General features: G+C 44.7%; 2 protein-coding genes across 2 annotated transcripts in view; both read right to left on the bottom strand.

Moving 5' to 3' along the window:
• Positions 1-7,047, bottom strand: part of LOC136537473 (callose synthase 3-like) — a 7,656-nt gene extending 609 nt beyond the window's left edge. Inside the window, exons 1-17 of the mRNA XM_066529435.1 lie at positions 6,525-7,047; positions 5,929-6,086; positions 5,645-5,845; positions 5,396-5,496; positions 4,930-5,054; positions 4,754-4,847; positions 4,512-4,622; positions 4,303-4,416; positions 4,097-4,192; positions 3,848-3,939; positions 2,172-2,298; positions 1,559-1,696; positions 1,385-1,461; positions 1,246-1,324; positions 1,029-1,142; positions 732-846; positions 2-38 (exon numbers count right to left, since the gene is read on the bottom strand). Coding sequence (XP_066385532.1) covers positions 2-38; positions 732-846; positions 1,029-1,142; positions 1,246-1,324; positions 1,385-1,461; positions 1,559-1,696; positions 2,172-2,298; positions 3,848-3,939; positions 4,097-4,192; positions 4,303-4,416; positions 4,512-4,622; positions 4,754-4,847; positions 4,930-5,054; positions 5,396-5,496; positions 5,645-5,816 — 1,592 coding nt within the window. The 5' untranslated portion in view covers positions 5,817-5,845; positions 5,929-6,086; positions 6,525-7,047. The remainder of the gene's footprint in view (position 1; positions 39-731; positions 847-1,028; positions 1,143-1,245; positions 1,325-1,384; positions 1,462-1,558; positions 1,697-2,171; positions 2,299-3,847; positions 3,940-4,096; positions 4,193-4,302; positions 4,417-4,511; positions 4,623-4,753; positions 4,848-4,929; positions 5,055-5,395; positions 5,497-5,644; positions 5,846-5,928; positions 6,087-6,524) is intronic.
• A 4,372-nt stretch (positions 7,048-11,419) lies between these two features.
• LOC136540722 (uncharacterized) lies at positions 11,420-12,425 on the bottom strand. The gene is made up of 2 exons (XM_066532736.1): positions 11,919-12,425; positions 11,420-11,829 (listed from the first exon to the last, which is right to left on the bottom strand). The coding sequence occupies exons 1-2, from the start codon at positions 12,336-12,338 to the stop codon at positions 11,740-11,742; spliced, it is 510 nt and encodes a 169-aa protein (XP_066388833.1). The 5' UTR covers positions 12,339-12,425; the 3' UTR covers positions 11,420-11,739.

The raw sequence follows: 12,425 nt of genomic DNA, 5'->3' as shown, positions 1-12,425 counted from the left end.
TCTCCTGGCCTTCCAATTAAAGATAATATCAAGTGTAGCTGTAAATAACAGAGGGAGTTATTCAAAACAGAGCTGATTTCGAACACTGTGTAATAATTATGGCAGGATGGTACAACAGGTTTATGTTCAGTGAAAGATCTTATTACTTCACTACTAGCTCGGGCAAATAAAAATTTGTGTTCTATATATTTTAATAATTACAGAAAATCTTCATCTTATTATCTTATTACCACCATGATTATCTACTAGAGTGACAAGCTGACAAAAGGCTGAGATAAGCAAAAACAAAAAAGTGACTTGTCAACCAGGACTAACAATGTTGTAATTACTATTGTAACGTTCTTGCCAGTTTGTGGGTTTTAAATATATTCCCAAGATGCTACAACACTAAAGAACAAAGTTCGGAAAATGATAAGAATGTTGAATCTTCTATGGTTCTTCAGCCTAATATGCAAATGCATGTAGTACAAAGGATATCAGAACCAACAATAATGGATTTGTGTATGTAATATGGCATAGTATAAATGCCTATCATCCCATGTGGGCTTTCATCTGATACCTTATCGGCATGGCAAAGCACACATATAATATGTCAAACTCTTAAAAAAAATAAATTATGAAAAATAACCCTGACTAAGAAAAATAGAATGTTTTCTCCAAAGGAGGTTCCAAAAACAATATAACTGGGGAACATCAAGACACTTTACCAGATCAATGCCAAGTTTACAAACCTTGTCCAAGATTTAGTATAGCAGAAGTGATAAAGATACTCAAAACCTTCTTGAAAACAGCATAATCAAAAATACTGGCTAGTGAACCTCCATCCCAAGCGAGAATTATCATAACCTACATGAAACAATCAAAACATAGATTAAAAACCTTAAATAATAGATTAGCTATATAACATCCAGCTAAGATGTTAAGTACCTTCCTGTAGAGTATTTATTAATAAAATGCACTTAAGCCTTCAAATGTCCAAAATAATGCAGCAAATGTTATTGCAGAACAAGATGAATATAAATAAATACCTGAAGAGCTAAAATAAAGAAGGTCCACAGTCTGTCAAAACTTCTGAATATGTGCCAAAATGAACGTAGTTCAACGAAGTTGACCTTTCCCTTCTGTTTGCTGATCCTTGTGCTCTGAACAGCTCATTACATTAAATGTTGCTAACCCAACAAAAACACGAGCATACCATGAAGATATATGCTAAATTCCTAAGATAAAAAACATAATCCAACTCACTTCATTTCTTTCATCAGGTTGACAAAAGAAGTCAGCATCAGCTCGCATAGGCCAACCAAGCTGAAAGCAGTCAGCAGACCTGAAATTTAACAATATAAAATCTAGAGAGGAAGCAAATAGACTAAGAAAAAACTAGTACCAGAAGTACTCATTAAGATCATCATAGTTTCTCCACTCAGAATGATTCCCTTTCTCTCTTTTGCTCCTTTCAGCTTCCTGAAAGTTGTAGTGAAAAACTGAAATTCAGTACCGGAAGAAGCATAAAGCTCAAGCGATGCAATTGAATAACAGTCAAGAGCTGAGAGCAAACCACCTTTGCTATGGTATGGTAAATCGGTGTAACAACTTTCTTCAGAAAGGCTTCTTTCTCACCACCATAGGCCGGCTTCACATATTCACCCGTCAAGGCACTGACATTTCCAGCTAACATAACATACATTTCAAATGCCATCTATGACAATAACCAGAACTGTCAGGACCATCCTTGCTATGCTTTTAACATCCAAGACAAGTACTTGCAAAACAAATGTATGACTCATGCATTTTTCTTAAGAACAAATTCGTAGCCTTCTTAATTCACCTATTGAACTCTGAGAGCGTTCCATGGATACAATATTAAGTTTTTGCATAAAACTCGATAGGGTCTATTAACTCGATAGGGTCTATTATGTCTGCACATAATAGACCGCATAGCGCATAGTTACAGTAGATTGTGCCAAAGTTTTAATATTAGCTAACTTTCAAATGATCATACTTACCAAATTAGTTACATGAATGAACACATCTAGTTGATGCTGCTCAAGTGTTCGAAAGTTAACTATTCATTCCAAGGAACTTTTCTTACGTATTGATCTTAATATGCTTATTTATTTAAGAAAGAAAAAATGAATTAATGTAAGGGAGTTCATATTTTGTTCAGATCATACATGGTGATATATGTAGCAAATGCATTCTGGCATAAATCGCAAGTTTGCAGCTTCACCCCAAATGAGAAGGTACAAACCCATATACAGTAATTTTCGTTGTTGCATCTCCTGCTGAATTGTTGGCAACCTGTTATCAAGTAAGACGGAACAAAGAATAAACAATGGGAAGGGATAAAGCAATGTACTACAACAGGTTTTACTTCCTTTTTTTAGAGATAGTACTACTTTGGTTTTCAACTTTAGTATTTGGTATTAGTGCTTAATTTTCCTACTTGTTAATCAATGACAGACAAAAACAACTAATGCTTATGCCCCAAAAGAGTACTTTAAAACAACCTTCACTATGCGTTAGAATGAGCTAACTTTTGATGATATAAAGCACATTTTTTAAAGAACGTGCTATGCATGGGTATCATTAAGAGGGGAAACAACCCACAGAAGTATAGTACAAAAAAAAACAGGAAACAGACCAGCACACGAAGTGCCTAGGATGACAGAAAACATAGAGAGAGGAGACAAGAAAGAAAGAAAAACAGATCTGAAGGATCCCGTTGTTGTGGTAGGATAGGATATGATTAATTTCCATCACTATTTCTAGGATTGCTAGAGATTCAAGCCACCGAACAGCCCGCGAGGCTCAATACAAATCCAGTATTTGCATATTCATATTCCCACTGTTAGGAAGGATCAAACTCTACTTTCCAGATGGGAAAAGGCCCAAACATATACATGGGCACTTATGCATAGCATAGAGGCCCTTATACAAAGAGATATACAGACACAACACTATACATGTAATACCCACATGGTAGAGTCGGCATCATTCCTAAGCTTCATTATCAACTACTCCCTCCGTTCCAAATTATAAGACGTTTTGACTTTTCTAGATACATTGCTTTTATCATGTATGTAGACATAGTGTACTAAGTGCATAACAAAAGCTATGTATCTAGAAAAGCCAAAACATCTTATAATTTGAAATGGAGGGAATAGTTGATAGGATATTACCCACGCAAAAAAAAAAGTTGATAGGATATTAACTATGACAAAAACACGAGCACATAAGTATATCAGATATGTGCATTATGTCTATTAAAAAATTGCATCCTTGCTTAGTTATAGAAATTCAGTTCATGAAGCAGAGGTTCAATAACATAAGAAAAAAACCATCTCATACCACTAGATATTGTTTGCCATATTGCACAGGATGCTACAGTGGCAAAATCATGCTTCAGCAAATTGTTTGCTCTTGCACATTGTAAATTTTGCTTCAGAAGAATCAACGCATTTTTTTCAACATCCACCAACAGCATATACTACATGGAAAATTTCCCTTCTTTACTGGAAATGAGCTTCGCAAGGAAATGTTAATGTCATATCCAAGGTCTTTAGGTCAGCTTTCTTATTCTTTTCTTTCCTACTATGTTGGACAGGACTGGTTGCATCTTTGTAACCTTAATTTTTTTCTTATGCTTGTGAGGGCTGTAACCCTTTTCGCTGGGTTTTGTCGACGCTTATTATATTTTTATTGTACTATAGATACTTATATAATACAACATAACATAATATAACATGCTTTTGCACTAATTCTTAGGATGGCAAAGCAGCACAAGTGCAAACAAACAACCAAAGCAGTGCAAGTACATAAGATGGCAAGAGGTCGTTAAGACAGTCACCAAAGGCTGCTCTTGCGACCAAGATATTTGCACCATTTCTTGTAATTCTTAAGCAATCTTTTCATCACATCATTCAGTGCATTGTCATCCAACTGCAACAAGAATCATGTAAAAGGAAGTGGTAAGTTTCAGAGAAAATAAAAAGAACATCAACAGGAACAAAAAAAACATAAATGTTGTGAAACAAGAAGAAAAGTAAGAATTTTTAAACCAGATCAACTTAGTGGTTGAATATTTACAGAACAAAACCTTGGATTGTTGATCAGTCTTCGGATTTCTTCGTATATGTATGTTAGCAAGAAGTAAAATCAAATGTTCCCTCTGATTTGAAACACTATCTGTCTGCATGTCAGAAGTTGACAAAATATTAAAGAACAGAAAGTAAATTGGCTAAAGCCAACATAAACAATATAAATCATACAATAACCAACAAAAAATATAGATTGCCTTTCCTGAAAGCCAAACATAGCTTGCAGCCAATCCAAGAGGTCCTCATTAACTTTATGCTCATAAGTTTGAGGCCATGGAAGACCTCTTGTATTGCGAAGAGCAGAAGCAGCAGCTTCGATCTTAGAGGTTGACAAAACAAAAGGTACTTCATTTGTTCATCCTTAAATTGATAGGATAATAACTATGACAAAGAGGAAAGAGTACCAAAAATAACCTCAGGAAATTTCATGATTGCCTGATTGCCACTGTCTGGATCAAGAGGGAGAATGTTAAAAGGGAGATAGATCTTTGTTTTCTCTTTAACCTTATCAGCAGCTTCCAAGATCTAATAAAGACATATAAAATCTGTAAGACTGTAATGACTATCACTTACACAGGGGCAGTATCCATATTACTTATTGTTGAACTGCAAAAACTGCAAAGGGAAGCAAAAGTTGGTTGATTACTATGCTATACCTCATGGTCAACTTCAACAGCATGTTGTTGTGTAACTGCTTTTAAAACTTCAAACAGATCAGCAGCAGTCTGGTAGGCTTTGGTTAGTTGGGCACTGCATGAATGAAGTAAATCCCTCAGCAACAACATTGATGGACAAGGAGAATATGGAATTAAGGGGAACATAGCATGCATACCGATCCAATTGGTCGGAAGCATTCTGAAGTGCTTGAATATATTTCTTGTAGTAGTGATGATAGAAGGTCTGTATTTCCCGTGCATCACTCTTTTGCCCCCTTCCCATCAAGGTGGGCTCATTCTCCTAACAAAGCAATAATCAGGAGGTAATAAATGTATATTAGATAAAAAGTTCCCTTTTTTTTTGACAAGGAACTATACAGTTGGCTAAACATCACATAGATTTTTGCTTTATAATACCGAAACCAGACATTTTTAACTTTCCAGATTTTCCAATGAGACGGTATTTCAAGTAACTGTTGTCAACACAATAAAAAATTCATTTGCAAGATCATGGTTCATGGAAACAGTGCCATTATTAGCACAGAAACACACAGAGGCAGATTGGTAGTGCAGATGTGACAATTACAGAATGAACATAGATGCAAACCGCCACTGACTAGAAGCACTATTTCAAACTCGTACCCTTTCAAGCCGCTGTAGAAGAGCTGTCTTGAACTGTCGGACACCACGACCACTTGAAGTCGGATCTAACCTGTGAGCCTTTTCGAATGCATAGAACCGGCCTATCAATTATTGCAGATATACACATTAATTAATATGACTGAAAACAGTATGTAGGATAACATTTTTAACCATGTTCTTTTAATGGGTTTTTATTTGTGAAAATTGTAGTGTCCCACAGGTGGAAGTGAAACAGAGAAGGATACGTACAGAGATAGGCGACGCGAGGGTTGGCCGTCTCAACCTCATTGGCAACACGGAGGATGGGCGCAATCTCAACAAGCGACGACGGCACCACCTCACTGTCAAACATGGGCTCACCAAAGTTCACAGCAGTCTGCATCGGCCCTCCCCGAGACAGCGTCCGTGACAAGGACGACATCTTGATGGCTTGCAGTCACCACCCTAAACCTTGAGGTGAATTCAGCATGTGAAATGGTTTCAGAACGCACTGTAAGTCTGTAATCAGTAAAGGACAGAAATGTGTGTGGTACCTTGCTGTCACTCGGTACAACAATTTGATGATGCTGAGACGAATCAAGTCAGGCACTTCAACCAACCCCCTGGAATGGAGGCCCGTTTTGAAGCTAGGCAGAGATTCAGAAATCCAGCACAGAGCTTTTGGTGGCGCGTGGATGCAGCGCTCAATAACCTGGCAACATGATCAGAGACACCAATAAAGCAACTGTACACAGCAGTCATCTGCCCACCCGACAAAAAACAAAAGGTACTACTAGGTTGGTAGAAGCTTCTAGAACTTGAGCCTCGTCGCATAACACGAGTACACGACCCAAACCAACCTACGAGCACAATCGCGCCTATTCAGTTGAGAAAATTCAGAAGCCCCGTCCCAATCCCATTGTTGCATAGAAAGAGCCGCAAAGTCGTGCTTGGCACCGCGGTCCGCGGAACACCACGGAACCATGTGTCAGTCAGACACTCAGACTACGTTGGATCAAACAGGATGATTCCGTTTCCGTCAGTACCTCGCAACGCAGCAAGGCAGAGGATGAGGGGGGAACCGAACTAGCTAGAACCTTCCGCGACAACAGTAATGAGAGTCAAGGCGAGGGAGGAGCGGTTTCCGCACCTCGCGCACGCGGAGTCGTGGACACACGGGAAGCGCGCCCACCAACCCGCCGGAACTCTCGAGCGAAAACCACCGCGACCGACGTGTACGGCAGCCGACGCGCAGGAAACCCGCGGCGGGAGCTTCTGGAGGGGCGGCGGCGAGCTAGCCAGGGGTTACCTCCGCGCGGAGGAGGTGATCGTCGCGGTCGAGGCGAAGCGGTGTTGGCCGTTGCGGTGTGGTGTGGGGTACTGCGGGGGTGGGGATCCGGGCCGGAAACTGGGCTCTATTTACCGTCCCCTGCCACTGGACCTCTGCAGGAGCAGAGCTGCAGAGGAGACTGGAGACTGCGAGGCCGTGGACTGGCGGGGTGCGTGCGCGCGGCGGTTTCGGCGGAGGCGCGCGTGAAAAGGCGGGTGGCCGGGTGGGCTTCGCGTCGTCGGCCAGCGATCGGGGCGCCTCGCGATAGCGTCCTCCGCGATCTGCGAGGGCACGGTGCGCAGCGCACCCGGACCGGCACAGCGCACGGCAGCTGCAGGGCACGTTACCATCATCATCATCATATAACTGATGAACCTGAGGAGGTTTTAATGTTGTGCTCGTATAGTATGTATCGCTATCCGTTCCGTTCCTTTGGTTCAGAGCCGTGTGCAGCTAGCCTAACCGCCCAATTTGCTCGGTGAGCAACAGAATGGACCGCTGAAGATGAGCTGCCGATGACACACACGGAAATTAACGAAAATGATTTATTGCTTCGTCATCATGCAGAGAAGCGTCGTGATGAATGGGCTAAGCGCGCGCCAGAAAGAAAGGTGCCGATATAACTTCTGGACGGCGACCGCGATGTGTGTGCTTTGCGCTATGGCTATGCAAGTCAGTCAAGCTAGCTGTAAAAGAAGTCACCAACGACTTGTAGAACAGTACCAGAACTGGCACGGACGGCCTGCATGAGGTGGCAACTTCGCCCCGGACAGGACGACGAAGACCCAAACGGCTTGTTCGTTGGTTGGTTTCTGGGCTGGTTTGGGCTGGCTGGTGCTGGTTTATTGTGAGAGAAAAACACTGTTGGCTGGCTGGTTTGGGCTGGTTGAAACCAACAAGGAAGTCTCCTCCGCCCTGCTGGATCGTCAGTCCCTTTTAGCAAATCCTGTCACAATTAAGGCTGGAATGGACCCGCGGAGTCTTTCTCTGTTGCATTATTGCGCATCACATTCTTATCATCGCAAGGCCTTGTTTAGATGCCATCCAAATTCTAAGTTTTTTTTCTCTCTCCATCACATCAATTTTTAGCCGCTTGGAGTATTAAATGTAGGTAAAAAATAACTAATTACACAGTTTAGTTGGAAATCACGAGATGAATCTTTTGAGCCTAGTTGGTCCATGATTGGACAATATTTACCAAATAAGACGAAAGTGGTACTATTCATCGGATTTACTTTTTTTTGCAAAGTGAACGAGGCCCAAGCTCCTTTTGGGGACCTGAAGAAGCACTGAAATAATCAACCACCGGTAGCTAGGGTCACGACTCACGATCAGGTCGCTTCAATTCGGCCGCCGATTGCTCGGATGGATAAAACTACCCTTGGCGACGCATCTCGAGTCCACTTCTGCTCCCCCTGTCTTTCAATGTGGAATGGAATGTATGTACTTATATATGTTACTGGAGCATTACATTATTCGCGTTCAACCAAAAAAAAAATCTCGGAGTACAAGCTTATCGTTTTAGTACTGCCATTCATCACGCTATGATCGGTACCAATGAACAGTCTACTGTAACACTTCATGCAGGCAGCAGACTCCATATAATAGCTCCGATCCATGTATAGGGTCCCAAGGCAAAAGATCGGACATGAATAGACAGGTTCCTTGTCCCACGGCTAGTTTGCTAATCCTCTGTCTATATCTATATAATCTATTCATACCATATTCTCATATAAAAAGCGAACTGATTATTCCGTATATTTTCAAAGTGTCTTCGCCAATCTTTTGATGTGTATTTGATCTAGACTCACAACCGCACTCATAAGAGTTACACAACTGCGCTCATTTGAGTGTGCAATGACGTAATGGATTATGATTTTAATACATATTGGAACAAAATGATGTGACTATTATATAAATCTTCGACCACAAGACGTCAAGTGACCACGCAACAAGGGTGTACATTCTGTTATAACACAGAGGCATACGTGCTAGTATATACTAGTAATTGTCTGTGTATGTTTTCTGCAATTTGTTTTAGTTGGGGAGGTGTGCTGGATCAAATCTTTTGCTGTCCAAAGCTCCAAACAGGTACTTATCCAGAAGAGTCTTCGTTCTCGATCGATCGAATAGCGTCTCTCCGGTACCTGCCAGTGGAATTATGCCAGACTGCTCTCGCTCGGGTTCTCGGTATGTACGACCAACAATGACTTGGTGCTGCAAAATTCAATCGTGAATGTGACACTTGTTTCGTCAGCTTAGTAGATGCATGCCTAGGACTTGTCCATACACGAAGGCATCACACTCATGATTTCGACCCGGTAATAAACACCTAACAAGATTATAATAAACTCTCCGTTCGGCAAGAACACAGAATAGAATATGTTCCGTAGAATCTAAACTTTAATCAAGAGTCCGGCCGTACGTACGATGCGAGTGATGTAACATCAACTTATGCTGAAATTTGGCTTATGCTGATATTTATGCTAAACTGTTGTAAAAGTAAAATACTATTTCATGACTGAAAAGTAGTGCCCAGTAAGCTTAAGCGAGCAGGGTAAAAATAAGCTGACCCTCCGTGGAGGAGAAAGCACCAGGAATCGAAAAAATAATTCTATGCGTGATGCGAGCGGTGCACAACTGTACATCAACTTCCGTATAACACCCGGCCCCTCAATACCGTTATATCAGCCGTCCATGCTGCGGCGATGGATCTGTGATTCGCGAACTCGTGGGCATGGCATGGTCGTCCACGCTGCGGCGCCCGTGCAGAGGAGCCACGGAGCATCGGTGCGGATGCATGGATGGCATCGAAGGGGTGGGGTGCTAATGTGCGTCACGTCACGTGTCCAGGAATCATTCCGGTTGACTCCACCGGCCAGGGTCTCTAGTAACCGCTGCAAAGCGTCGGCCAGCCTTGCTTTGCTTGCAGAAGCCGAGGGGAGGGATCGCGGATCAGGAGACGTCGACCGGCCCGCCCAAAGACGGGACGTCGGGACCCGCTGCCATTTCCGGTGGGTTGGGTGGGGACTGGGGAGGATAGGCAAGGCTCAGCTTCGCCCGACGCGACGTCAAAGCTGCGAGAGAGCGGCGAGGCGTCTGTCTCCGGCGGCCGGCCCGCGCTGTCAGTCCGGCGGTGCCGCCTCACGCTCGCGCAACGTGACCAGCCGCCTTCCGCGATCCGACATGCTTGCATTGTAGCATGGCCAGTGTGCCGTCCGGTGGTGAAACGCCAAATCGGGTGGCTCTTTCGGTGTGGAACCCCGTGTCCCAATGGCCAGCCGGCCGGAAGGAAGCAATGATTTTTCTCGGACTACCACCAGGATCGTCCGGTCCTGTTCGGACGATCGAGTGCGCCAACTGCATGTAACTTTGGCGAAAGCTACTTATTATAAGTGGTATCTGTATTCTATAATAATCTTGTCATGTGTGGATTAGTGTAGCCATAGGGACGAACCGACATGTCCGACTTCGTTTCTCCCTACAACTATACCTAGATTCTAGAATCGTGTCGATCGTGTCCTGCGATCACCGAAACTACGGACATGCTGCTATTCCTTTGTAGTTCCACGCGAGAGAGGCTGCACCTGTTAAAAATGGGGGAAAACCCCGATGAGGATCATAAATCGAGCTCGAACCCATGACCGGCCGCTGCACCACCTACAGCGTTGCCACTCGAGCTACGGCTCGATCCCGACTTCGTTTATTGCTTTGCTTTAGGTGGCGACTCAGATTTTTATTCCAGGTGTCACGATCCTTACCAATCCACAAGTCAGGTTCACCGATGGATCAGTGCGGCCAATGTACAGAGAGAGACCCCACACCACACCCAGGGAAAGACGACTTTGAGTCTTTGTGCTCAGAATAAATGGTTGGCTGTAGAACTGATGAGCCATGCATGTTTTGCTTAGTGAAGGGGCTTTGCTAGCTCTTTGCTGAGTGCAGGGTAATCTGCCTCGGCCTTTCGGAACTAGTCGTGTTAAATCAGCTAGTGAAAGCTCGTGCGAAGATGCTAGAGAAGACAAAAAGCAAGCGCTCGCACCTCGAAGAGACGGATTAAAAGGCGGATGAGGAGGATGATCCTGCTCCGTGTTCTGAAAAAAGAGAAGGCATAAGTGATAATCAGCATGTTCGCTGGTCGGTTTCAGCCAGAACTTATCAGCCAGTCAACAGTATTTTTCTCTCACAACAAACCAGCACCAGTCGAGCTTATAAACCCAGAAACCAACCAACGAACAGGCTCAATAAAGAACCTAAAGCGCCTTTCTGACGCACAATCTAAGCTGCAAAGCAAAAGCAACGCCGTTATGCCGTCGGAGATTGAAACTACAATATCTTTGCATCTCTGGTGGGTGTCCTTTGCGCTGTGGACGCAAGGATCGCGTCACTGCATGAGTTTTCCGGGCAGTGTGTTTGCTGTTCATCCTCAGGTATAAATTTGGGTATCAACTATCAAGAGTTGAAGATAAACAAGTTTCATACTGCACTAGTCAACCTGGGTACTCCAGAACAAGGCCGAAATGTAAGAACACAATATGTGGACTGAGCCCACGAGGCCCATTATTTGGTATAAGATCCGAGCCCAATAATTAAAAAGGCCCATTACTGACTGACCAGGGTGGTGCACACTATTCTCAATAATAAGAGAAGTAAAATATTAAACAGTACACTGAATGGTGTATGTAAGAGGTGTGTAGATCCATTTCTTAGCACAACACAACACTGGTAACATAGTTTGCAAACTTCAATTTACAACGTGGTCACAGACACGATGACTCGTCATCACAGAAAAAAAATCAGAAACTAACACAAGGAAAATCACACTGGCAAGTGGCAGGGAATGAGGAACCAGCACTGCACAAAGCTAGCAAAGTTGAGCCCACATTGTTCTCTGCCAATTTATTCTGCTACCTAATATAATTCTTAAACGAATGGTCAATCCAACGAATTAAACTTTTCGGCAATCAATCCAAGCAGAGAGCTCGACGAGAGAGGAAGTGCCAGCCGGCTTGCATGCGTGGCCGGGTCTGTGTGCTCAGACCATGTCGCTGATGAGCAGGACGTGGTTGGTCCGGTGCCTCTCCACGAACATCTTCGACGCCCCCGCCACCGTCTTCCTCCACGTCTGCGAACGCACGGCAAAGCAATCCAGAATCAGCCAATGCCCAATGCAAAGAGGAAAAAACAGAGAAAGGAGAAATCTGAAACACACACCCGCTCCAGCGCGGCGAGGAGGAGGCCGATGCCCGCGGCGTCGTCGGCGCGCACGCGGCGTGCCTGGGCCTTCCTTGCGGAGGCGGCGGGCGTGGAGGTCGGAAGGAGCAGGCCGGCCCTCCAGTCGGCGGACCCACCGATGCTCCGCCGCCGCTTGGGCGCCGCCAGCTCCACCCCCGTGAAGCCCGCGGCCGCCGCCGCCGCGTCGGAGTCCCGCGCCGAGAGCCCCGACGCCACGCGGCGGGACGAGCGCTTGCGGCGCAGCGCGAGGCTGCGGCGCGGCGGGGTGGCGGCGGGGCGGCGCGCGTCCGGGTCCGCGAACTTGCGGAGGAGCTCGTCCGAGGACGCCCTGCCCACGTGCTGCACCGACACCTGCTGCTGCGGCGGCGGCGCCTGCTGCTTCTGCGGTGGCGTCGCCATCGATGGCTGGCAGTGGCAGGAGACAGGTGCTGGATGGAGATGAGAGCAAGCAGTGCGTCGGCCGGCGAGCGCGGAGGGAAGGGCCGG

The sequence above is a fragment of the Miscanthus floridulus genome, chromosome 2 (genome assembly GCF_019320115.1).
Source record: "Miscanthus floridulus cultivar M001 chromosome 2, ASM1932011v1, whole genome shotgun sequence".
Lineage (NCBI taxonomy): Eukaryota > Viridiplantae > Streptophyta > Magnoliopsida > Poales > Poaceae > Miscanthus > Miscanthus floridulus.
This window is presented reverse-complemented; position numbering and strand designations above follow the sequence as displayed.